This window comes from Poecilia latipinna, unplaced genomic scaffold, assembly GCF_001443285.1.
Source record: "Poecilia latipinna isolate Pla-1442-1.1 unplaced genomic scaffold, P_latipinna-1.0 Scaffold16, whole genome shotgun sequence".
NCBI classification, from domain to species: domain Eukaryota; kingdom Metazoa; phylum Chordata; class Actinopteri; order Cyprinodontiformes; family Poeciliidae; genus Poecilia; species Poecilia latipinna.
Genome location: NW_015112632.1, coordinates 237479 through 264837, shown reverse-complemented (window position 1 = coordinate 264837; position 27359 = coordinate 237479). Strand labels below are relative to the sequence as shown.

The 27359-nt window shown below is 38.0% G+C and overlaps 1 protein-coding gene across 4 annotated transcripts in view; it reads right to left on the bottom strand.

Annotated features, from left to right (window-relative positions):
- Window positions 1-27359, bottom strand: part of exd3 (exonuclease 3'-5' domain containing 3) — a 51406-nt gene that overhangs the window by 19249 nt on the left and 4798 nt on the right. For all 4 annotated transcript variants that reach the window (XM_015033787.1, XM_015033813.1, XM_015033804.1 and 1 more), the window contains exons 2-19: window positions 26502-26561; window positions 22630-22694; window positions 21413-21574; window positions 20402-20587; window positions 20239-20292; window positions 19933-20072; window positions 18817-18923; window positions 18656-18729; window positions 18469-18507; window positions 18212-18378; window positions 17816-17972; window positions 17519-17717; window positions 17324-17433; window positions 16162-16345; window positions 15822-15985; window positions 13315-13533; window positions 12517-12570; window positions 12273-12404 (exon numbers count right to left, since the gene is read on the bottom strand). In XM_015033787.1, coding sequence (XP_014889273.1) covers window positions 12273-12404; window positions 12517-12570; window positions 13315-13533; window positions 15822-15985; window positions 16162-16345; window positions 17324-17433; window positions 17519-17717; window positions 17816-17972; window positions 18212-18378; window positions 18469-18507; window positions 18656-18729; window positions 18817-18923; window positions 19933-20072; window positions 20239-20292; window positions 20402-20587; window positions 21413-21574; window positions 22630-22694; window positions 26502-26529 — 2241 coding nt within the window. In that variant the 5' untranslated portion in view covers window positions 26530-26561. The remainder of the gene's footprint in view (window positions 1-12272; window positions 12405-12516; window positions 12571-13314; window positions 13534-15821; window positions 15986-16161; window positions 16346-17323; window positions 17434-17518; window positions 17718-17815; window positions 17973-18211; window positions 18379-18468; window positions 18508-18655; window positions 18730-18816; window positions 18924-19932; window positions 20073-20238; window positions 20293-20401; window positions 20588-21412; window positions 21575-22629; window positions 22695-26501; window positions 26562-27359) is intronic.

The following is a 27359-nucleotide window of genomic DNA, read 5'->3' as shown; positions in this document are numbered from 1 at the left end:
AGTACTGTGGCAAATTTGGATGTATTTAAGACTGTTTAAGGCTTAAATTTAAAAGGAACAAATGTAAGATTGTAAGATCCTGCAGAACATCTCCATTTAGCCTTTTCAATGCGAGTTGCTTAAGTGAAGCTAGAGGAAGCACAAAAGGTGTAATATGCTACTAAGGAAGGAAGGAATATTTTCTATGGAAGTGTATTCAGTGTTAATCGACAAAAGATGAGCAGTTATCTCCTTTGCTGCTTTACCATGTTGTACTTTTTCAGGTTTGTTTTTTTTATCCAGACTTTTCAGTAGTCAAAACTGGTATTTGTTGGTCTAAGCTTTATAAATAACAGAGTACAGAAATCAGATGTCTGATTTGTGCAGCTCTACTTCTTTTATTCCATTTCTTGTCTTCTATTCACATTTTTTTCCCAATAGTGTTATGCATTTATACATGTAAATCATGCTTAGGTTTGGGTATGATAAACAACATAGGATCAGCTCATCAGTGCTCAATCATGGGCATGAAAAAGTTAAAATTTTCTTAAAGGTAAATGCAAAAGGCCATGTGCGACTTTGTTGAGCAATAATTTAAGTACCTACCTCCCCTAAACCCCTTGTCTGCAGAACATTTTAATAAAAATATCTGATTAAAAAAATCTATTACATTTGAGCAAGAACAGCTGCCTAAAGCACATGAATGCATGCTAAGGAGTTACTTTATCTACTAAAGTGGGCTCGTGTGCCAGAGTTGTGATAATAACAGCCCTAAACCTCCCAGCTATTTCTCACTGGCAGGTATTAGCCCAGCTGACATGAGTTCTTCATCATCCTCAGGCGAGTGCAGCATGGGGCAGAATGAGCTTGGAAGCCTCGCTTATGGTGTGGTGGGTGCAGAGTGTGGGAGAATGATCTACGATTCACGAAGCTGAAAAGACCAAATATCACATTTCACTATCGCAAGGGAAACCATTAAACCATGACCACAGACACAATGAGAATCATACCAGCAGTTTCTGGGAGAGAAAAGCATGATGGTGTGGATTTGTTCTCACAACATTTCTAAAGCGTTACCTTTTTTCATTTCAATTTAAATAGACAGAGACGCACAAAAACACGTGCGTTCAATCTGAAGTCACTGACCTACTTTTTTCACCTTCAGAAAAACTGACACGAGTAGTTTTTATGATGCAAAAATAATACTGTAGGATTGTGTCTCTGTGTGGTATTGTAGTCATTAGCTGACCCAAGGTTTGTTATTATACTGCAAAGAATTCAACCTCCCTTAGGGGACTGTTTGGAAGCATAGGGCAATCACTCACAGCAGAACAGTCTGGCTGTGCAGCTACCGTGCTCGGCAAAACATGAGAAACTTCCTCTTTCTCTGGTATGTTTGAGAGGAAGGCATCAGTAAGTGGTTCCCTCTCCCTGAGCGGCAGGGGAAAGTAGACCCTCTCGAGTGCCTCTTGGCTTCCCCACCTCCCCCATGAGCCAATATCCCAGTCAGACAGAGGGAGACGCACACACACATACATGCGCGCACACACTTGCTCTCAGACACACAGTGTGGTTTCTCCTCTGGAGGGGAACATAAACAGGGCTCTCTGTCTGCAAGTGGAGATCTAGTTCTCATGACATCACCACCCAGCAGGAATGCTGCGCTTTGCCACGTCAAAGCCCTTGCCGCACACACACACACACACTCTCGAACACATGTTAAGTGATTTATACACGTCCACGCTTTTACAGCGGAGTGCACAATGCAGGCTCAAATACCTTTATTTTTACCTCTTTAAGAAATTTCTTGCCATTTTCATTTCTCTCTGCCCAGATTTTGCTCCCCTGCATCTCCCTTTGCAAACATTATAACTCTGTTTTGCTCATTCTCTTCTCACCCTCTCATATCAGTGCAGCCTCTGCAGTTCACAGTGTCAGACCACACACACAAACCTCCCAAACACTGATAATGTATGAAAGAGAACTAGAATAACGATAAGACCTCAAACCGAGAGAATAAAGCTTTATCTGCTATGAGAAACTTTTTGTGTACTGTATTTCTGTGTTTGGGTGGTGGTGGCAGTGGAGGCGGCGGTAGTGGTGCTGTGTATGGGAAATTACGCACTACTTCATTGTATTGGTGTCTGGAGGAAAAGCCCTATTGAAGCTTTCTACTTCCTTTTCACCTCTCTTCCTCTGCCAAACCCTCATCCCTTCTACATCCCTCTATCACTTCCTGCTTTATGCCCCACTTTCCTTGCAGCTTTGCCCCTTTGCATCCCACCTTTCTCTTCCCCACTTCACCATCTTTTTCCCAGTTTCTCCCCCTATCGTTTTGTTTGTCCTCTCTTGAGTCTCTGAGGCGATTGGGGAAAGCAGGGACAGGAAGCAGCTTGGCTCTCAGACAATGGAACACATCAAAATCAAAAAGCAGCACCAACCTCACCAACTTTTCACACACACACACATACACACAAACACAGCAAGACAAACAGGACATTCCAGCTGCCGGCTGCACCGGATTCCTCGCTCTGGCTAATCTGAAACGGAGAGTGAGACAGGGAGTGGAGCGGAGCGGAACAGCGAGTCCGGGTGAGAACCGGGAGTGAGGGAGAGCGGCAAAGATGGAAAGTGAGAAGGCCAAATAAAGGAAGAGGAGAAGAAACTGATACAGTTGGGTGAAAGAAGCGTTGAACTTACACCGAGATCTTAAAAAGGAAAGGCGCTTAGAGAAGGATTCCCTTAAGAGCTGTCTTAATTCGTCATTCAATTCAAATAATTTCAAAATACTTAATTAATCCCAAAGGGAATCTAAATGTTGTAGTAACTGATATCATTCAAGTATTTTCAAAAAGTTGTTGTGGATGGAGATGCCTACCCTGGCCATAGCCTTCTTATGCTATTCCACTTGTTTCTCATCTCCCTTCAGCCCTCCATCTGGGATTTCTCCCGTTGAGCTCAATTAACCAGGCAGAATTTCAATCAGGCCAATCAGTGAACAGGAGGAGTTGTGAACGCTTGTCAATTTTCTGTGCCGTTTTAAGAATTGTAGTCTATCGATATAATGGACAGTTTGGCAATGGCAGCAGAGGAAGCCAATGAGTCCATGTAGGCCACACTTCCAAATAGCTAACAGGCTTGTGATGCTGTGGGCAGAAAGGATTTCTGATAAGAGCTCAGTCTTGCAATGAATCTGAAGAAACCTCTGTTGCAATAGTGTCATGACAGTCTTACGTGTCACGACTTGCTAACAGCTTGATACTGTGACAACATTTCACAGAAACATGTCCTGGATGACACCATTAGTTGTAGACAAGCACGGGTAATGCTCATCTTTCGCTTTTGCAGCTTCTTTTAAAATCTCTGTCTGGTCGTGTGGACAGAAAGCCGGGCAGAGAGACGCTGGAGTCACAGATACGATCCTTACTCTTTGTGATCGCTTGATGGCTACTCTGACAATCATGCAATGCTAATATTAGCATTATATGACTGACTGCAAGTTGTGGGTTCAAATATAGCCCCCCCATGTGCCACTGGGGAAGGCAGTTACCTCAAGTTATTTATTTATATATAAAACTTGAGGTTAAGTTACATTGATCACATCATATAATGGTGATGCTGTGATCAAAATAATATATATATAGAAAATATAAATGTATAGAAATGCACTCAAATACATATTTCAAGAGGAGCATTACTGCAAAAGATGCAACTCTCCACTTGTCAAAGTCAAACTGGTCAATAAATAAATCAAAATAAAATCAATAAATCAATAAAAAAAAAATAAAACATAAAACTAAGTGTTCTAAAGCCAAAGTCTGGTAGGTTCTCAATATATCTAATTAAATTTATAAATATAATTTATGTAGTTCAATGTGTCTAACATGTCTAAAGTTTAGAGAAATTCTAATTTCTGTAATATAAATAGCTTGTAATATGGCTTGTTCCTAAACATTTTTCTCAAACAAAACCAGTTCTCCCTGTTGTTCATTATGTGAAATAAAAAGAACAGAACCCCACAACCAATGTGAAAACAAGACAAGGTAAAGTTAACTTACTGGTATCTTCCAAACTGTCAACTACATTTATATATGGCTGTGCATATTTCTAGAAACATTCCTGGCCAAGATTCACATTTTTTATTCCAGCACCTATTTCCATACATTTAATATCCTAAAAAGCAGACATCCAACTATTTCCCATAGTGAAAAAAGTGACGCTTGAGCACCTATAGTCTCAGACAGGCATGCAGACAGACATAGATTTTTATCATGCACGCACAGGTGTCATTGCATTGCTATGCTAACCTGGGGCCAACTTGACTGTGGGAAAAAGAGGCAGATCTGCTTTGTTAAATGCTTGCTGAGTGATTGCTCATCTTCTTTCGTATCCAACAGCTTGCACTAATGTTTGTTGATTTGTGCTTTCAAACGGCTGCAGACTTTCTTTTGAGAGATTTTTAGTTAAACTAAGAGAGTGAAATTCTGATACAGTTTAAGACAATTATAAAGATCACAACTAATGTATGCTCAAGTATTGAATGAATAAATGATAAATCAGTTAATGGGCAGGTTATCTGTATAAATACTTGGTGACAAAAACAGCAAATCATTCAATCACATCTACACATGCTAAAGGACTTGCTAAAGATAAAACCGAGTGACTGAAAGTGCAAGCAAGGAGATAAAAGTGACTTGAATGTGGCAAGGTCGTTGGTGACACACAGCTCTGAGTACTTCAGAAACTGTAAATCTGCTAGGATTTTCACTTACAGTCATATCACTGGTTTAAGAGATGACCCAAAAAGGAGAAAATATCTAGTAGACAGCAGCTGCTTTTACATGAGGGCTTAGTTGTTAGAGAAGAATGGGCAGATTGGTTTGAGCTGATAAAAAGTTAGCAGGAGCTAACAGGAGGTGCAATTCTAGATTTTTTTAGAAGTACTAATGAGGTAATAATCTACATCACTAATAAGTACGCTTGGGTAGCTTCTGAAATTTCAGGTTTCAAATATTTCTACTGTACATAGTGCTTCTCTGCTTGGTGCTCCAGCAGCAGCATTGCAGACAAAAGAGTTCAGCAAAGTTTAGTGAGGGAAGCTAGAAGTGTCACTGGACTGTCTCAGCATTCTTTGTACAGTTGTGTGGGACTCAGGAGTGGTATTTTCCGAGTTCCCAGACATGAAAAAACTAAATAAGAACACTAAAGTTGGACTTCTGACTGATAGTTGGAGTCAGTAGCCTTACCCAAAGTTCAAACGGCTTCAAAATAGCTACATTTAACACTACCGTGAGTACTTTTAAGTTCTCACAGTAGTGCTCACAAAACAAATAGCAAAACCCACCATATTTCACTTTCAACCAGAACACTCACAGCTCATGTGTGACTTAATTTAATAACTCTGACTTTCAAGAAAACTCAAACGCAGCATGTGCCCACAATCTGTTTCAGATTAAGGAGCAAGGCTCTGAACATTATCAGAAAATTCTCACACCTTCTCCATAGGCTGTTCACACTGCGTTCAGGCAAACATTACTGGAACATCAAAAGAAGAGCCAGCGGACTGCTACACAGCTTAGTGCCTCAAGCTGTGAAAATCCTACACTGTACTTTATGGCCCTTTTCCACTAGCACTTCATCTCTTGGATGGCTTTTCATTATAACTGAGTAACAGCTGTAGTGGAGTGATAGTATTGTTAGGCGGTCATAGAGTTTGAAAAGTAGCGCCAAGTGATCAATATGCAACAATAACACAACGATGGAGGACATGCAAGCAACACCAAATGCGCTTAGTTGCTATTGTGAGATTTCCTAAATAGCAACTTTATCATAAGTTGCTATTGAGTCGCTGGTTGTTCTTGTGATGCAACCAGCGACTCCCCTAACAAATCACTGATATCTCATTTTCAGCAATCTTGTCTCATTTTGTTGCAGGAAAATGATGACAAAATATTTTTACTGACTAATTTGATTGTAATGTAGGAACATGGGTAATGTAGGCTTGAACATCTCTGACTACCGATGCCAATTTTAATGAATGTGACATTTGCCTATGTACTTTTTAGTATTTTACGATGACAGCACATTTGTTTTGTTTTAAGGGAGGTGGTGCTATATAAAACACATTTTTTGAGCTTTATACCATCTCATAATGTTATCCCCTCATCAAAAACATATCTGAATTGTTGCTTTGATTCTTTCATAAATGTTCGAGAAATCCTTGCTGGATGGTTGCTGGCACAAACGAATATAATGAGAGAGCTCCAGTTTAGAGAGAGTCTCCAGCCTCACAGAGCACCTTTCCCCCATGCCTTCCCCACTCCGCTCCTCCAGACTAGCAGCAGCAGCAATTAGCAAACACAAAGTGGTACTGTGCATCTGCTGAGCTTATCATACAAACTACTTCTGAGTCCAGTGATCCTAAGAACAGTTGTAAACAGCACAATGAGAAGCATTGTTGTGATGATGTGGTGAAGGCGATGTATCAGAAAGCAAAGGAGCTTCTTAAAGATACAGAAGCCCAATTTCAAACAATCAATTTGCAAAGAAAAATTTCTTTTAAGTTATTTGAACATCATTTTTTTTTTAATAACAACTAAGGGAACAGTTCCTTGACTGTGTTAATCAAGTAACTATGCATGTGCCTGGAAAATACATAATACCGCCTGTTTAAGAGGAATATTCAGATGAATTATTGATGCCAATCCATCATGCAAATATGCCAGATTTAGGCTTACAAGCTAAAGAAAAAAATAATACCCCAGACACATAAATTTAAAAAAAAATGTTGGCAAACACTTCCCCTTCCAGTGAAGTTCTTTTGTGATGTGTGATGAATAATCTTCATTCATGAGTCAACTTCTCATTAAACTGAAGAGGTCATATCCACAACAAACATGATTCCCAGCGAAACCACAGCAAAGTTGTATTAAATTTGTGGTAATGCCTCTTTCAATTCTAAAACTCATACATTAAAAGTGACAAAACAGTCACAATGGCTTTTGCTGACTTGCCACCCACAAAAAGCAAAGCATGCTGGGTTTCATACTTTAGACAAAGCTCTTTCAATTGATTACTGTATGCGTGTGTGTGTGTGTGTGTGTGTGTGTGTGTGTGTGTGTGTGCGTGCGCGTGTGTGTGTGTACCAAACACAATGAGTGAAAGATTGACGTGCTTCCTAGAGGAGCAAAGTCAGTGTGTGGGTTGACTCTGAACACTTTGTGAAACTCTATGTGTGTGTAACAGGAGATGTGAAACCCTCACCACACACAGTGGGAAATATTTGGGATGGTTTCCCTCGGAATGTCTTGGCGTGCGTATGGAATGCCCCCCCCCCCGTCCCCCCTCAACATCTCTCCACCGCGACCCCCTTCTCACTGTCTCTTCCTCTCATCTATGAAGGAAGAGACAGTGAGAGGCGGGGGGGGGGGGGGGATACACAGATACAATCCTCAGTTTTGTCACTGCAGTGCACATGTATGGAACAAAACAAGAAAGTTGTGCAGATTTGAGAAAATGTTCGTCTTTAAAGTTTATATAAGCAAAATCAAAAGCACTGATGTGAACCAAAGCCATGTGAATCTAATAACAGTAATTCTGATTTAAAGGTGTGAGGTTGTTTATGACAGTCTTTGACATATCCATCCGTCCTGACACTGATTAACAGCTTGTGAAGGTTAACATTAACTGCGTCTCAGCCTCTCACATTCCTCCGGTTTCTCAGCTTGCGGCTCTCCAAGAAGATCAAAGGACGGACAAGTCCTTTTCTACTGCCCTGCTCTCTTCCACCCCTCCTTATCCTTTACTCTCTCGTCCTCCTTCTATCCTCCACTCAATGAACTCTCATCTCCTTTGCCCACAAAGCAATCCATTCCAGCCATTTTTCCCTCTATATCTCTTTTTCCTCCAAACTTTCTCAATTGGTTAAATTTGTTCCCATCTTTTTTACCTCCTTGCCATCTCCTCTGTTCTCACCCCCGAGCCCCCACTCCCCCTCCGTCTCTCCTGCCCCTCCCTCTCACAGTTTGGCGGTTCCTGTTGCTCTTGTTTTCACTTCCCCAGTAGTGCAGTGCGTGGGAACCAGCGCTTTCACTGCAACAGCGTCTACAGCTGAGCCTGAACAGAAGTGCGACCAAGCCTTTTGAGCCTTTGAAGGTTCTGAAGTGCCTGTGTGTACAGTATGATGTTATCTGTGCATGTTTGTCAGATCTGAGTTGTGCAGATGCATCGCTGTGCTGTGTGTCTGTTGGATTTATCTCACAGACGATCTCAACGTGTCTACAAAAGGCCAGTGGCCACATTTCATGGAGCTGCACAACTCAACGGAAGTGTGTGCAAGTGTGTACATGCATGGAAAGTTTAGGTGCAGCAGGCATTAGTGGTGGGAAAACAAAGCAACTGTGCAACTATAGGCTGTGCAATGTTAAAATTGTCTCAAAAGTTTATACACCTCTGTTAAAATGCCAGTTCATATAATGTAAATAAATGTGACCATGAAAGGCAAATATTAAACCTTTGTAGCCTTTAATATGAGACATATCTTGTCCAAGTCAACAAGAAAACAAGAAAATGTGATGCGTACAAAATGTAGAAAACAAATATGCTTTAATAACTTAGCTGCATACTTATACAAACACTTAATGTTTGTAGAATGACGCCTTTATTTATATTCATCATCAATAGTTGTGTGTTTAACTATTTTCAAGTGGTAGCTTTCTGTTGCAGGTTGAGAATGCAATTACTGAAGGAAAAACTGTGATTTTCCTTCACTAATTGATTATAATCGATCATAAAAAGTCGTAACAAAGTTAAATGGTACTTTGGATGCCTAAAGTGACACCTGACCTGCTCTCATCAGGGCTGTAAATTATTTTCAGAAGCCAATGTATCTCTTCCATTATTGGCTAAAGTTCAAGAACACATATTTTTGTCCTCTTTACTTTACAACTGAAAACACACACTTGCATGGATATTGCCAGTTACTTTAAATTAAGATTCTTCACCTTCATTTGTCTTCATTACTTGTCTGTTGGTAACCAACAGAAAAAAATCTACTGAACACAGAAATAATTCAGTTTTGGTTTAAGTTCATATAAACACACACCAGCATCTGGTTAAAGGTGCAGAAAAACAAACAGGAATGGTCGGGCCTGTTCGGGCTTCAAAACGTCCTGTCTGTTAGTGTGTGATTGCAGTAACAGACAAAGTGGATAAAATTAAACTAAACCCCAAACCATTTACTTCAAAATACAGTTCGCTACAAACCAAAACAAACTGCATGACTGTAGCTGCAACTTTAATAAAGTTTCTAGCTTAGTTATTGGGTTGAGATTCTTTTTTAGAAATTAGAAATGAAAGTGTCTAAATAAATAAATGTCATATGTTTCAGGTAATGCTAAAATGACTTTCCTTATGTGAATGTTTCAAAAGACCCCTTGTTTTAGATTATATTCAAAGTGAGATTGTTCATAGTAAATGTAACAAGAAACATTCCAACACAAGTAGGTATTTTACCAGAAAAATAAATGAAATGCAGTATTTTTTATTGTTGAAGTAAGAAGACAAACAGTATTACTTTAATACTTTTGGACTCCAGGGAGTTCTAAAACATCCATCAAAAACACATTTCCTAATGCCTCTGAAATCCTAAAGTTATTAAGTCACTGGTTAACCAGGTATTTCTTTTCCTTTACTTTCTTTTTTCATGTGACATTCATCACTGGTGTATATGAATGAGAAGAAGACAAACGGAGGGAAACTGACCCGTCCAACGCTAATCAGAAAGCTTTACAATCAGACAACAAAAGGGTTAAGTTTGCCTGGGTGGGCCACAGCGCAGGGCAACGGTGAGGCTCTCTAGATCTGTGTAACACATAAGGACAAATAAGCGGGGCACCAAATTGTGTTAGGCTTGTCACATTAAGGAGAAAAAGTAAAATAAAAATTGAACTTTAGGGTAGGAGAACAGTATAAGACAAACTAGGAAAGAATAAATTCCTTAACAGAGATTCCAGATGTGCTAATGAAGAAAGTTATGTCAGAGGTAAGGATGAAGGAGATCCACCATTAAACTTGTTCTGTCTCTGGCTGTGTTTGCATCTGTACTGGAGTAATACAGCATTTAATTCATTTAGAGACACAATTTGCCTCTCTTTGTGTTATTTCAGCAGTGAACCATATTCTACCTTATTATAAATAGTTGTTTAGCTGAGTTTGGACAGCAGGAAGCATCAAGGTGGTCCACATTTGTAACATTTCAAGCCTGACAGAGATGCAGTTTGTGGCGTATCTTGATACATTTGTCTCCTCCTCCAGGAGCAGGCCAGAACACCCAGGTTTAGGAACCCTCTTGCAAAGATTCCCATTGAAACCACAAGAACAAACACACACACACACACACAAACACAGTCACCGGCAGACGCATGGCTTCCCTAAACAGCCACCCACAGAGACATCTGCAGGTCAGGTAGCATAAATCACCAATTCACTGATAACGATATCTGAATTATTCTCCAGCCTCACCAAACATGGCAAGCATGTAGATAGTTAGAAAGAATTAATGTTCAATGATGTGCATCAACACCAGCATTATAAATAACATTTCTTTATTTGATTGCAACTTAACTGTAAAAAATCTGTGTGGAAAAAATAAACTATTAAAAACACTGCCTCTGTGTTAATAGTTTAAAATCACTGACTAAGATAGGATGAGGGTTCTTTAGAGTACTCTAGGTTTGAACTGTCATAATTTCTGTAGAACAAAAAGCAGATTTTTTTTTTACATGAAATTACTTGTGAAAAAGACATCTGTGTTTCTCAAAAATCTTCTGAAATGCACATGCTTTTCTTTGCTTACTTTCTTTCCATTTTTCTCAAATGCTGTCCTTAAAATGATATTGAGTAAATCATTGACGACTGCTTAGAATACCTCGTTCCACTGTTAAGCACCAGTACAATTCAAAGCTCTGGTGACCACAAGCCGAACGATGTAATCCAGACGTCTGTCCTCCCTACCACATCCTCCAGTCACCGCTGTGGGTCTCAAAGCATTCCCAGACCAGATGGGAAATGCAATCCCTTTCTGTGTCTCCCGAGTCTGCTTCAGGGGCCTCCCTCCATCTGGACATGCCTGGAATACCTCCACAAGGAGGTTACCAGGAGGTATACTAATTAGATATACCAAGACGTTAATCTATAGCTTTCCACACGAAAGCTGTTCCTTTAGTTAATAATTTAAAATAAGCTATTTTTGACCTCTAAACCTCACTGTACTGCCCAATTTACTGCCAACAAGATACAAATCACTTTCTCATTCCATCTTTTCCGCATCTTACTCAACCTTTCGTCAACTCAACAGCTATGCAGCAGCTTGTTTCAGATCCAGTAGTGCATACAAAGTAAAACATTGCATAGCAATGCATTTCTGCATAGTTTTAGGTTTTTATCTCCAGGAGATTCCCCATTCACAAACATCTCAACACAAATGACAGTTCCTCCTCTGATGGTTTTCCCATCCATGCAAGTTAATGTGTTCTGCTTTTGTTTTGCATTTGAAACAAGAATGGCCACCACAAAGTTTGTTATTATAAATTGAGAACTCAGTGATTGCTGAACAAGTTTTAAGACCACAGAAGTACTTCCTTATTATTCATTTTAGAAATGTTTTTCCTCTTTCTCATAGGAGTGGTTTGATTCAACAACAACAAAAAATTGTTATATCAACACAGTTTCAACTTAATGCAGGATCAAATAAATGCACTGTATGCATGCAGCTGTGTAGCATCTTTATACTTTTATGAAAATATGTAGTTTTTCACTGTGTCAGAATGTAGAATTGCATAATGCATCAAAAATATGTTGTCCCAGCAAAATCAATCTGTGGAATATTAATAACAAAAAGGACTGTTTACATTCACCCTGCTGAATGGAAAAAAATCATTATGCAGATGATGCAAAACCTTACATTGGGAAGACGGTGGTTGGCACGGATACAAAAGAGAGATGTGCAGAAAATTTGTATTTTCATTCCCAACTATTATGATTGTCATAATGCTTACCATTTGGTTCATTTTCTAATGATTGAAGCCCTAATGACGTGCTATTTACTGTTCATTGCAAAGGTATTCTGTAGTCAGATGAGACCAAATGTCAACTTTTATGCATAAGTAAGGCTTTGTGTCTGGGTAGAGGTAAATTAGTTTAAATGTATTTAATAGAAAAGACAAAAATTCAACCATTAATCAGTGTTTGCACTGCACTAGACTACAGAAGAACAAAATTACAAGGAAACATACCTGACAGCGGCTGAATATGTCACTGGGAGTAGGCTGGACATTGAAGTGTCTTAGGACTCGAATAGCCTGGTCTCTGGCCTTCTCTGAACAGTCTAAGGATAGGCAGCGACCTTCACCCACCTGGGAACGTAACTGGAAGACAGTTGAAGCATGTTAACAAAAAAAAAATAGGGATAATAATCAGGAGTGCATCCATGGACACACATTTGGTTTTTACAATGCACTTGACTTTGCATGTACTTACAGTTTGAAACGGCTGACCACATGTGAGGATGACACGGCCTTCATCTTGTGCCAACTGAAAGCGCACAAAAAACCTTCCCATTAATTTACTGTACAGTAGCTGGTATTTTTATTAGTCTGAAGTAACTGTAAGTGCTGAATGCTGGACATCTACCTGGGTTCAGACACAATTTCATGTTAAAATTCCATGATTTTTAACACTCTTTTAAAAATATTTCAAATTTATAAATAGATGGATGCACAAACAAATGAAAAAATGGATGGATGGATAATTTAATGAGAAAGAGAACAAGCCGTACATGTGCTGTAGCTACATTTAGCTGCTGAATCACACAATCGTAGAGAACTCTAAAATCACAATAACATGGTGTCGCTAATGATGTCATAAACATTTTCCTAACAATAGGTGGAAATATTCAAACTCCTCAAGTACCCAAAAAGGACATACAGACTTTCTGTGGTTAAGTATGACATCACACATTCAAACGACTTGTATCTGCAGTGCAAAAGATTTATAAACGTTTCACTTAAGAATCTGGATTGTGGTTAAAAAGCAAGTATCAGCGGCTGTTTATGTAAACTGGGTGTTGATCATATTACAACATTTGGACAAGTCAATAGATTTTGGTCTGTCCAAAACCTGAATTATATTTAAGAAAAAATATATATTTTTGTGGTAAAGGTTTTACTTTCCAGATTTATTGTTTAGATTCTTTGTGGTATTTTTATTTTTTTGTACGTTTTTCTTCTTTGTGAAAAAAAAGAAAATGCACTTCCTCTTAATAGCTTTCTAACCAACCTTTGCTGCCACTCTGTGATCATCAGTGTTCTCCAGCATGACCACGTCGACTCCCAAACACCGCAGATATCTTCCCAGTCCTTGCAGCATGTTGTCACACACCACCCGCAACTGCTGGGGGGTTAGGGGTGGAGTGTCTTCTGAGGGCTGCTCGCCACACAGGAGGCCTTTCAGTTTGTCAGAATGAGGGGGACTGACCCTCTGAGCCCCCTGACATTCCTAAATGGACACAGAGAATAATGTGATATTTAACCGATCCCTGTAGGGGGATTTTCTTTTCACTTGCACCTCAGTTCAGAGAGGTCACAGCACAGGGTGAGTTATACAACTGCACCCCTGGAGCTGATAGGAACTAGTGAAGGGCCTTTGTCAAACGCTCATTGTCTCTCCCTGCAGGCTGGATGCTCAAATCCAGGGCCTTCAGCTGGAGGTTGCCTTTATTCATTCACACAAGTCACACAAAAGGTCGCAGGTTATCACAGAATTAAGAATTGTCAAATTAGCACAGTTGCTCTTCTTCAAATAGAGCAGGTTATGGTTTCTGATTATAGTCTGGATGTGAGATAACTGCACTATACCAACTCTAAGGAGGATAAATTGTCACTTCTCCACACTGGCAGCATTTAGAGCAGCACAACATCAAGATAACATTAAATTCGGACACTATTCCTAAAATGTTGCCATTTTGATAACTATTTTTAACCTATTTTTATCAAAATTATTTGATTTTTTTTATTCATAAAACTATCATATCACTAATTCATCATTAAACTATAAGGAATACGTATAGGATTGTGTTCTTCATCCTTTTCAAACTACTGCTAGTTTTAAATTAGCAGGGACTCTAATATCGATTTTTAAAGTGCTTCAGAAGCCAATATGCATTTAAAAATACTAATTTAATTTTATATAAAAATCTATGCCTTTCCTTTCCTCCAATGATAACCAAGAAGATCTTTATGAAGATTTTAAACAGTTCCTATTAGGTACATTGCCGGGTTTTGATTTGGGGGGTGCATTTTAGACATCATTTGTGCAGTGTAGGACTACAAATTAATTGCGCAATGGAAAAAATAAAGCTAACTTAATCTGTTATTTATCCTGGATAGGCCTTACATGTTCCAGTCTCAAAACGCGTTTCATGTAAGATGATCATTGGTGGTGCGCCGCCTCCTACATTCAGTTTTTATGTAAATAATCACTGGTTTCTGTGTAACTAATCATCATATGCAAACATGAAGATGGGCTAAAAGCTCATAAGAAAGCACTAAATGAGATGCCAAGAGAGTGTCTACTACAAGAAAGATGTGCGAACTGCACTTCACCATTTTGCATAGACACCATCAAAAATCCTTAATTATTCCTGGAATTTATCCCAATCATGGAATGTCTCAGACAGGTTTAGATTCTTAATTCAGTCTTTTTGGGCTGAATTAATCAAGGTTCTGATTTCAGAACAATGATCAACTTAAAAGTTAAATATGTCTTGTAAGGCTCAGTCACTAAGTAGACATCCTAAAGATAGCCTAAAGATAATTATAGGGTTTAAGTCTGCTCTTCGTTCTTTACACTCTTCCATATAGGGAGATGGTATAGCAGGAATAATGTCTGGAATGACTGCCATATCCAGTCTTTGCTGAGTTTATAACCATACATTGCTGTTGCTTACGGCCCCCTGCTGGCCGGGGGGCTTCAGAAAAACCTTAATTCACCCAGAACCAATTTACAAATCCACTAGTTGTGCACAAACTACAGAAAACCTTCAAAGTTTGAAATTCATGTCATTAAGTGAAAGCTAAATTTATAATCGATGATGCTTGTGTCTGAGTTATCAAATATTTCATGCAAATTATTGCATGAAAATTTTCATGCAGTAAAATATTATTAAAGGAAGATATTATCTGTGTGGAGAATATGTAGTGTTGCTAAAAAAAAATATTTTTTAACTCCTGTTCAATATTTGAGACTGTTTTGTATCAATAAAATTTTAAATGGAAGTTATATTTGTATATATTTATGCTATTTTATAATAACACGACATTGTACATTTCTTCAGTTTAAAAGAAAAATCATTAAGCTTTATATTCGCATCACTTCGTCAACAGCAAAGCCATAAAACATTTTAATGCGATATCCACCTAAATAATAAGATAGGAATGAAGACCTTTATAGCATGAATCAAAGAGTATCCCGACTATCTGAGCTTAGGTAAGGCCTATAAAACAAACCTGGAAACTAAATATAGAGAAAAAAAATCTGACCATCTTTGGTAATGCAAGCAGGAGGAATGTTTACATTTTTTACCTGTTTTAAAGTAACATCAATTAAAGTGGCACCATAAAATGTGGCACAATAAAATTAGAAATACAACTATATTGATGAATTGCTTAGACATATTCAGCGACATGCCCTTGTGAAAATCATTCACATTATAGACTGGAAGGAAACATATTTTCCCAAAAATAAGCAACACGTAGTAGTAACAGAACTCCCAGCCGAGGCATTACCTCTTTACTAGGATTCTGTGCTGCCTTCTTGCCCTTTTTCTCCTTGTCTTTGCTCTTCTCTGATTGGCCTGAAGTGATACTGCGCAGGTCAGCAGGCAGCCCAAAGCTCGCTGGGTTGCTGGAGAGAGCAGAGTACACATCCAGCAAGCAATAGGCATCTGCCGCTAGAGAAGAGTTTGGAAAAAAAAGAGAAGAAGTGAGGCAGGACCAAGGGGGGGGTGAATTATCAGTTTGCATTTTGTCAGGGGATAACAAAATAATCTCTAATGTTCTATGGAGAGGAGAGCAGCGACCATCTGGCTCTCTGTTATTGTCTGTCTGTGCATGCATAATGCCATACCTGCATATCTAATTTGGCTGATGCGCAGTGGACGCTTCTCCCAGTTAGACATCTGCTCTGTCTTGTCCAGAGGCTTTCCCAGGACCTGCTGCACCAGCAAACTGAGGCCTTTCTCTGAACTGTCCTCACCAACCAGGACCTCTCTAGGGGCATTTTGAACTTGATTCACCTTTCCACGCTGAATCTGAATGGGTAAAACACAAAACATGCAAGTAGTGTCAGAAGATTGAATATTACCTACAGATGAAGAAGTTTTGTTTATTTTTTTTTTTTTAGGTATCGGATCTAGAGGCCCACATGGAAATTTATTCACAACTTTCTTCAGCGTAGATGATGTTAGTGAGCTAACAAAAATCTAAATGAACTACTAATTGTTTATTTGTTTTGAATTCTAAAGCTCTGAAGCCCATTTAACTTCTGTTTTTAAGGCTAAAATTTAAATCTGCGTCAGCCCCAGAGACATGAAACATGAAACCTCCATAAAGTTCACATCCTAACCTCAACTGGTTCCTTTTTCACTGTCAACTTGACTTTCTTGACTTTTTGGCGAAAAGAACAAGCTGGATTTAGAAATGACTGCAGCTTTTTGGAAATCTTAGTATTAAGGGAGGAATATTACTTCCAAATATTTTGAAAATAACTAATATAAGGTGCTAAACACAGTTTGAAATTTCAGTTCTGTCGTCGTTTTGTTGTCTAAAAATAGCACGTTCTCTTGTGCACCCAGTGGAAAGTCGCCTCTACTGCTAATAAAAACAAATGACAACTCAAGAAAGAAACGCGAGAAGAAAAAAAAAAACCTGTAAATTCTAGTTTTAAAAGAGAAACGCAATTTACAAAAACAGGAGATAAAAATCAGTGATTTATAAACCATAAATCACTGATTGTTTTATCTCTACCGTTCATCTCAATAGAGTTTTAGAAACCTACTAGAAATTATTTTGAAGTTAAAATGTAGAATCTGTTTAAAAGAAGAGCTTCTACTTTGAAGGTTTGATATAACTGGAGATCATTGTAAACAGCCTTAGAATTGCTAACATCATTAGATTACATCAGTCCTTTAGAAATGTTAAACTTGTAATAATAAAGGGATATTATGTTTGGCCAACTGACTGATTTAGTTGCGTTTGTAGAAATTTTGTGACTGATGGGATAAAGGCACCTCTTGGTGTACTTTAAGAAGATCGAGCATTCCCTCCATCTTCAGTGGCTCCTCTGATAACTCAGGCCAGGTGGCAGAGAGACACTTGAGATCTCCGGTCATACCATAACCTGTACAGAGATTAGGAGACGTTCTTTGTATTTAAACTCACTCCCTGGATAAAACCAATTGCCGTTTTATTTAGCTGTTACTTACCCAGTTTCAGAATATTTCGTTCAGAAAACAAAGCCCTGATGAAACCAACTAGATCAGGCTGGTGACAGAATCCTTTTGCGCAAAGGTCTAGTAAGAAAACTTGGTCAAGAACAGCGAGTTGTATCAGAGCAACTTTCTGAGCAGCGATACAGCCGAACGTAGGCTGCCACTCCATGTCAACTCCTACTACACCACTCTCCTGGAAAAGGACACACAAAAAGAATGTGTCAATATAAAAAAAAAACATATAGAATAAAAAAACAAAAAACAAAAAAAAAAACAGGTAAATCTCTGTACCTTGAGAACAAAACTTTGACATCTTTGGAGAGTTTCCAGCGTATCTACAAAGTGGACTTTGTCTTTGGTGAGAGGCGCCTGGTAGAACTTCTGGCAGTGAGACTGAGGTGGGATCCACTCCTCCTCTTGTGTGGTGAGATTGTTCAAACATATCTGTCTGAAAATAAAGAGAAAACGTGTGCAACTAAAATATAGCAAAGGAATATGGAAAAATAGGGAAAAGAAAGAAAAACACAAAATATCTATTGGAAGTATGAAATAAAAAAAAACTGGAAGTTCTTTTTATTATTTCANAAAACTAAAGAATTATTTATTGCAAGTGACCTACAATACAATTAAGATAGGTCACTTAGTTTTATTGTAGGATGTGTCTTTGCATATTTTTGGTTAACTCACTGTAGATCAGGTGGCAGACTCTGCTGCATTTCCCACACCCCCTGAGAAAGTCGATCTTTAGGGAGATTGTATCTTAGTGACCACTGTGAGGCTTTCCGAAGACTGCTGTACTTCACCAACAGCTCCACCAAATGGACTTGAAGCTCGAGGTCATCTGCCACCACATACTGCACACATATGAAACATTGAACATCTTTAAAAACATAGTGGTGCAAGAAAAAAAGAATCTAATAAGCATAATCAGATAAAAAACCTACTTGCACGTGGTCTGTCCAATTCTCCTCTGTCATGGTTTTCTAAAAAAAAAAAACACACAAAAGAAACCTAAGGTTTACTATTGTCATATTTTATAAAATGTGCAGAAATTGACAGTTAAGGTCAAAGTAAAGTGACTTTATTGCCTCTAAAAGTCTGCAGGCTGCAAGACTCTGCTACATCACTTACGTCCCCAAATGTCTTATACACAAGGTAACGCAGAGAGTCCAGTCTCCTCTTGTGAAGAGCATTTGGACAGAAGCCTATATTGACAAGAAGACGTAGGAGTGTGAATATGTGGAAAAGGAACAAAACACATTAAAACAAAGTGACACGTGTTAGCCACCCACTTTGGTCAATTTTGAATTTTTCCATGAGCCGTACAACATGTTTGGTGAGCATTTTGGGTTGAATCTGTGTCATGTAGTGTTTGGACAGAGAGAGGCAAGGAAACTTCCTGTGGAAGGACAAATACATACAGTTATATAAGCTTATATGGTGAAGTTATAAGGATGATTTTCATTACAATTGTATGCAAAACTTTTTTTGATGTTCTGCTAGTGTCGAAAAACACAATTTTACAGCTATGGAGTGTCCATCGAATAAGAAATGTAATTAAAATTAAACGTGAATAATTTTGTTCATGTCGCGTCATTTAAAGTCAGATCTTAAAACTTACATTAGATATATTAATATTTCAGCCATGGTACTAACACTCATCAACAGTTAGAGAAGATATCACCATCCAATGGAGGAGCGACAAACCCCTTATACTGTGGATCAGTTATGAATGTGGCGTTTTTGGAAAATTGTACTCAGCAATTTTACAGAAGATTTATCGCATTCAATGCTTTCAAACTCAACTTTTAATGAACCGTGGAAACACCGCGGTTACAAGGCGCTTTTATACATATTCACCTGTTGTGTTATGCAAAACCAATCACCAGTACTTGTTTCTGAAAAACCTATTATCTTGAGCCACTTTCAGATGATTCTTTCATCTTATGATCTACAAAGGTTCCTTTCAACTCGGGTTCAACTGAACTGTCCTGACACGCAATGGGAGGGTCAAAGTTGATCCATCAGTACCACACACGATTTTAAGCAAGTCGGTCACAAATTGTCAACAAGTGCATTGCAAGGGGATATGCTTAAGTTTTTGTTCAGCCTTGAATTTTCCTGAAACTATGATAAACTTTTAAAAATAAAAGTATAAATAGTTCTTCGGTTACATTCATTTTGAAGGGATTGTTAGGAGTGCGGCTAGTGATTTTATTCGAAACAGTTTTTAACTTGGCATCTTTACCCGCACTCAATAAATGTACTAAAATTAAAAGTTGTATTTTCTAAAACAGTCGAAGTGAGATTATGTTTATATGAAGACATTTTAAACATGTTTACCAAAGGTACTAATAAATATGAAAAGTACAGTTCATAGCCAGTTCCTACAAATTCACATAGCATACTTTCTTATCTCTTCCACATTGAAGTCCGGGTAACACCAAGAGTCTAGTAACATAACAAGCTGCTTTTCAAGCTGTCTGTGTCCTTTGACAAAGGACTCTGCCAAAGGCAGCTTGTCTTGTAAAATCAGAGGGATAAGCATCTGCAAAATAATAATGGATAGAAAAGGGATAGAAATGAAGAAAGAATTACAAAAAAGATCATCTGAGAATTTAACTTTGAACTTGTTTAAAGCTTTTCTTTATCATTTATTGTGCAGGGATATACAGAACATTAATTTTACATAAAGAAAACAATCTTAGTCTTACCTTCTCCATATTTAGTTCAGTCTGCAATCCAAGCTTTATGCTGAGAGTTACTGCCTGTGGGAAGAAAACGGACAAACGAAACAAGTGCCAAAATTAAGCTGCCTCTTTAAATTGTATGGACTAAGAGAATTTTATTATAACAAAAGTCAAATCACTCATTCACCTCTTTATAACAGTTCAAAGCTTGGAGCTTGTAAATGTGCATACATTGTATGGAAGGATCCAAAGTCTTAATCTGGTAGATGTTCATTAGGGTGTCTACAAAGTTGGGCTGAGTGTCTGTCAGCAGACCAAGAGCCCGCCGCTGGAGCTCCACTGCTTTGTCCTCAGCCAGAGAGCTCAGGCTCATCTGGAAAGGTAAACACGAATGAAAGATGGACAAAACTGATGCAATATGCATTGACACAGAGGGATTTTTTGGAGGTTGTAACATTATCTAAATTGTGGTTGCCCAAAGTGCTGCCGGCAGGCCATTCATGGCCCTTCGAATGTCATTGTGCAGACCCAGAATGTTATTAAAATTATATAAAACGGAATTATACAAATTTGGTTCTACTACTTTATACCTTTTTCAATCCTGAAACAAAACAGAATGCAAAACATGTATTTGTCTTTTAATAACCACTCCTTTTGGTTTCATTTGTATTTTGTAGTAAATAGCATTTACTTATGCAGACTTGGGTGCAACCATTTCCTGAAGATGACAAAATGATACATTTAAAAAAAAAAAAAAAAAAAAAACAGTGATCATTACCTTATTCTTATTGCTGAGAACAAAGAAAACAAAAAATAATTGAACCGGGAAAAAAAATAATAATAATTGCATGTTTTTCTTATAATGTGATATCAAATCTCTGTTGTACAAAAATCTGACTAGTCTGTTTCACTAGAACGTAACATGTCTAGTCTTTTGTTAAGTCGGTAAATAAGAAAAAAACAATTAAATTATATTTTACTTTTTAATTTAAAATAAAAGAAATTTCAGCTTGACAATTCTGGAACATGTAGGAAAAGGTTTGGATACAAATGGTCTACTTTGTAACTGTAACAGTAGCAACACAAACAGTATTTGATCAGCTCAAAATCAATACTTGCAGCTCACATATTAAGTGTAAGACACATTGGAGCTACAGTCTTATCTAGAGCCAAAGGGCTGAACACCTGGCTCAACTACCTGAGGACGTTCCTTCATCCACGTCTGGAATTCCATGAGAATGTGATAGCCCAGGGTGTGGCTCCGACCCTTCTGTTTCCCCGGACAGCTCTCCAGGATTGTTAGTAAGGCCTCCAGAGGCTCAGACAGCTTTGAAAATCCTTGGATAGCCGCCAAATGTAGCTGTGGGTGGAAAGAAGAGGACGGAAAGTTAAAACTATATGTTTTATGATAGGAACACCACAGCTTGTAGATCCAACAACTCAAGTCTATCACATCACTCTTACTGTTTGCTACTTTCACTGTGTATCAAAACCAAGTTAAGGAGAGCAAAGGAAAAGCAAAGGCTTTCACACAAAATCAACTGATAGATGCACTGTTGATTAAAACGCATTTTTATGCAATAGTTCTGGCTTTTCCTCTGTTGCTCTTAATTATTTCTACAGGCAAAAGTAGTTATGACTAACGTATACATATTGATGAGGAGAACATTTTTGCATGTCAAAAGTTCATAATTTTTTTTAGAATTGCTGAATTAGAGTAGAAACAGAAAACCAAACCAGGGATCTAAGGCAAAGTATAGACATGATTTTGTTTGTTGTTGTGTTCGATCAATAAGAGCACAAACATATGGATAAATAGAAGGACATCTAAAAGAGTCTTTAAATAAAAAATATTTTCCTTGCTTGTTTTTTTTTTTTTTTTTTCCTTTGTCCACACTTCTTTCCAGGTTTCGGACCTGATAAATACCTAAGTGAAGTTCCGGAACTTTATCCTCTGTAGATTTTGTTTACAATAACAAAATGTTTTGCAATACAGATTCATGAATTTTATTTCAGAATATGAGAAACGCACAGAAATCTTGCTCTTTGAGCCAAGAAGACACAAAGGTTTGGGACATATAAGGGATCCTGGCATAAGAATCCAAACTTGGCATTAGGAAATTCCAACAAGAGAAAATGATATCTGTGTGAGAATACCTTGAACTGTGTCTTAATTTACAAAACAGATGTCATCCACTCAATAACCTCCTCTCAAGTTCATTCAGAGCAACACAAATTCCTTCCTTCTGCTTTCCTCATTAAAACGCACACACACATACACACACACTTCAGTTAAAGATACTGGGATCTCTCAGTAGTTTGCTCCTTCCCGTGCTTCGTGCAAACACACATGACCTATTAAACCCACATACATTCATTCATGCATGAAAGTGACAATGTGAAGGTGACTCTTACCATCTGCAGATTATTTTGGTGCCACAGCTCAAAGAACTTCTCACTGAGCTGTAAAGGGTCAAGCCCTGAAGGGATAAAACACACACAGGTGGGGGGTTCTGTTTTCATTAAAGTTTTATTTCAACACTAATGTTTGTCTAATTTTAAAACAAGTGTAAATTTGCAAATAAAATCTGCAATAGCTACACTTATATGCAGCAGCAAACACTTTACCTTGTAAATAAAGGGTCAACAATTACGCAATAAGTTGCTTTCTCATTTATTATTATAATACAGAGGTTAAAATGAGGCATTGTGCTTCAGCCAATTATTTTTTTTTTAATTTGGATAATTAAATATGTTTTTCCACTTTTTTTTTATTTTGGTCAGGGATAAGAATTTTAGTTTGATATTTTTGAAGGCTGCAATGACATGGCTGAGACAGGAGATGTTTTTTAGGCTCCCTGACAACATAAAGTTATTCCTCTATCCATCTCAGATTGATAACATACCAAACAAACACCAATATGACATATTTAAGCATAGAAGAGAAGAAAAACAATCTAGCACTAAAGTAAAAAGCATTGTAATTATCATTTCCATTGTTCAATTATCTGTAAACATAACTGTTAACCAATGCACAATTTTAGCAGTTCCTCTATACCATTAATACCCCAAGTAACTGTTTGATTAAGGTTTGGCAAAGCTTGTAACCAAGGATTTGTTTAACCTTTACTTTTATTTCCAAGTCATGTGGATTTATGTTCTAATTTGTTGGTGATTTTCTTCAAATATTTCCCTTTTTCCACCAAGATGTTAATCAAACTTCATGGGTAATGTGATATGAAAAGAAAATGTTTCTTCATTGCTGCTAAAGAAGGCATAGCTAAGTACAAATGACGTCAGATGTCATTTCTTGAACAAGCATAACATAGCAGCTACAACTGTGGATTAACAGCTGAGGCTGCTTGGGCAGCAGAGGAACCCAGCATTAGCTCTGCATTCCAGTTGAATCTGCTGCTTGAATGGCCGGTAGAAGACACTGAGCACATTTTAGGCCAAATTACTTCCAATGGAGGAGTTTGGGATCAGAATTAGAAGTGAGGATGCCTGTATATTTCACTGATCCTTCCCAGAAGCTCCAGCTTCGTTCTTGGTTGTTCTGTGTGTTCTCGTTCTGTGTGGCCTCCAGCCTACCTGCTCCCCCTCATCTTCTCCCCCCTTCCTTCCCAGGGCTAGTTTTCCTGTTCTTCTCTCCCTCCCTGCACCAGCCTTTCTTGATTTTGTCTCGGATTTCCCCAGGAAAAAGGCTATGCGCTGGTCATGCTGTAAAAAATACTGCCTTCCTGAAACACAGCCTGGGAAAGCAAGCCCAAAGTCCTCTCTATGTTGGCCTCTAATCCATCGTAGCCAGACAAACTCTGTCCTTAAGGAGAAATATAGGATAAAATAAAGAAACAAACAACACACTCTCGTTGAACATTTTGTAAGTAAATTGTTTTCTTGTCCAATAACTAAATATTTTTTGACCAGCACAAATTAATCCTTTTGTATGGTTACACTACCACTCCACTTTCCAAAGTCAAACTAGCAGAGCTCAGGGCTCTCAGTCAATGTAAAAAAATAAATAAATTCATTCTGGATTTATTGCAGATTTTTCTAGAGAAGTTACATAATGTTCAGTCTACAAGAATGGATGAGATGAGCAGATGGACAAACAGAAGGACAAATGGACTGACAGATAGATGCTAAGACAAATATACAGACGGACGGACGGACAGATAGATATATGGGTGGATGTATGGATGGATGAACAGATTAATCCTGATGAATCGACTGTTAAAATAATTGTCAAATAATTTAGTAATCGATTAATTGTTAACTAGAGTACACAGACTCAAAGAAAAGGTAATTTGCAGAAACAACATATATTCAGAGCAGTAATTTAGCCAAAACTGTATAAAAAAATATGTACATTTTGCATTTAATGTATATAAATGGAAAACCTGACTCCCAGTTACTAGGTATTTGTGTAAAAAACAGATCTTTAGAGTAGCATGACTTGTCACACCACATCATTTCACACAACGGAAAGCTGCAAAGCAAAGTAGTTATGCATCAAGTTCACAAAAATGGGCATCTTGAAACATCACAATCACGGCTCCATCAAATGTCGTTCAATTTAAACTGACTGAATGGCTGCAAGGCTCCCTTTGCCCTGCTGTGTGCTTCCCTGCTGTTCTACACCCCACTCCAGTCCATTCATCCCTCTGACAAACATGCATAGACTATAATGTGCACAGGGATTCACACAAACACAAACAGCACAACCCACTTCAGCCTCACTGTTTGCATGAGAAGAGGAATGTTGAGCATGTAGCTTCTTTACGGTCTTGGCTGAAGTGCGAATGACAGAGCTGGAGGCACCCTCATTCATTACAACATAATAACCCTATCACCACATTGAATTACACCGACAACCATCGAGTGCATGAACTCATTCACCTCTGGGAAGGTGAATTCTTTTTTTTTTCTTTTTTCTTTTGTTTAGTTCACTGTAATCAGACTCGGCATTAATTTATTCCAACTATTGTGAAACATCTGCAGAAATATCTACCGGGGTAAAATCAACAGAGCAGCTCTGGCTGAATGTTGTCAACCAGCTGCCAAAGTTTTAGAAACACCAAGATCAAGTATCTAATTGAGGCATTTGATGTTACTACAGCCACTAGAAGGGCTTCAGTGTGACTTGGAAGTCGTGCAAATGGCTCAAATCCACTGGACGAATGCCACAACATTCTTCAACAAGTACTTCTCTTCTTTTGTGTATCGTCAAAGGTGCTAGAACGCAATCTAGCAAATGAATAGAATGGCAGCATTTGGAAATTAGCATGCCCATTAAAGTACTGTTGATATGTCAGTTGTCCACTTAAAGCTGAACTACCAGAAGCTCAAGTGGATTTAAATCTCTTATAAATCTACAATGACATGTCCATTTGAAAGAGGGTTGTCATTTGATTGAACTGTATTAATTAGGGCTAAGCTGGATTTGAATGGAACAGGTAGATTTTTCTCTGCTGCAATGAGCAACCATTATTATTTTTTATACATCAGGATTATCGCATGTTAGCATTACTAACACTGCTGTCTCTGTGTGTCTGGCAGAGTTACACAAATCACTGTTAAGAAAAGATAAACTGACATTAAAACTAAAAGTGTTTAAAGTTCCCCATCCTCTCTGAAATAAATAGTACTCTATAGCCCACATATCAAACATAAAATTAATTTATCGAAAAGTGAAATGTTCATAAAAGTACAAATTTCCCTTGATTTGGATTTAGGAACCTGGTGGGGTTTATTTAGTATCTGGCGGTTCCTGGTGGTGTAATTTTAAATGAATTTATGTTGGATATCAAAGGTACAGAAGAAATGCACAATCAACTTGCCAAAAAATGCTACAATATTACCTTAGAGAATGTACTTTTCACAGTCTACTGTTGCCCTGTTACCAGAAACGATGATCCTGCTCAAAAACTAGAATGTGGGACTTTAACCTTCTGTGTGTCATTACCAACTAATGCTGGTTTTGTTTTGTGTGGATTGTTTTAGGCAGTAGCTTTTCCTTTGTGGAACTTAAAAAAGGCATAGAGAAATAACTAGCACACTCTTTCGGTGAGAGATATTAGTCCCACTCCTCCACAACTTATTGCAATTTAAAAACTATTTAATGTGACTCAACTTTTCTTTAGAAAAAAAAATCATTGTGTACTTCAAGAATCACCTATGCTTTCGGTTATGTTTGCTGCCACTCTAAAAACTATTTCTACCCCAAATGTGTAAAGCATGTCTGAACTTACAAAACTACCATGTGCAATGAAACAAGAGTTACTAACCCTTTTCTTCTAGAGAAGTAAGGCTCATTTCTGTCTTCAGGTTGATGTCCTGCTGTCACCCTGTAGAATGGAAGCACAGAGATCAGATTGTGAGGTTTCCACTATAACTATTTTAAATTGTCACAGTATATACATCTTACATCGAAATATGTTTACTGGTGAGTATATACGTACAATTCAAAGTTACCAAGTTAAATAGGGAAAATGTGGATTGGTCAACACAGATATGCATCATCGCAATATGCAACAATAACATTAAAACTGCATGTTTTCCTAACATTGCACAGACTTAAATACATCAGTGATTTTGTAGGGCTAAATGCCTGGAAAGGACCCAGAACTGACCAGTATACTGGCGCTACAGCTGCCAGTCATTACATCAACAGACTTCAAGACCACTACACTTATATTATAAAACTATTAATAACTTTCAAACAGTAACAAAAACTTATTTTATTCAGTACAATACTTTTCCTTGGACAACCAATTTAAGGAAACTATGAAGTTGTGATATTATGTTTGAATATTTCTGTGGCAGCCCATAATCTCTTTTTCTCCCATTAATATATCCTTAACTGTTACTTTTATATAATCTCTAGCGACACCCATGAGTGAGCCCGAACCTGGAGTGTTTATCCATCAATGCCAAAATATCTTGAGGGACTTGTCATATGTTCAGCATTTTTGTGTGCGTGAGTGTGTACAAATCAAGCCTCAACAAAGGCATCAAAATGCATGTTGCAATTTTAAGCAGCTACATGGAAAAAAAAAAAAAAAAAAAAAAAAAACTGGGGGAAAAAGAACCGGAGAAAGGGGAAAACGCCAGGTGGCTCAAAAGTTTGTTTTCAGGGTGAGGAG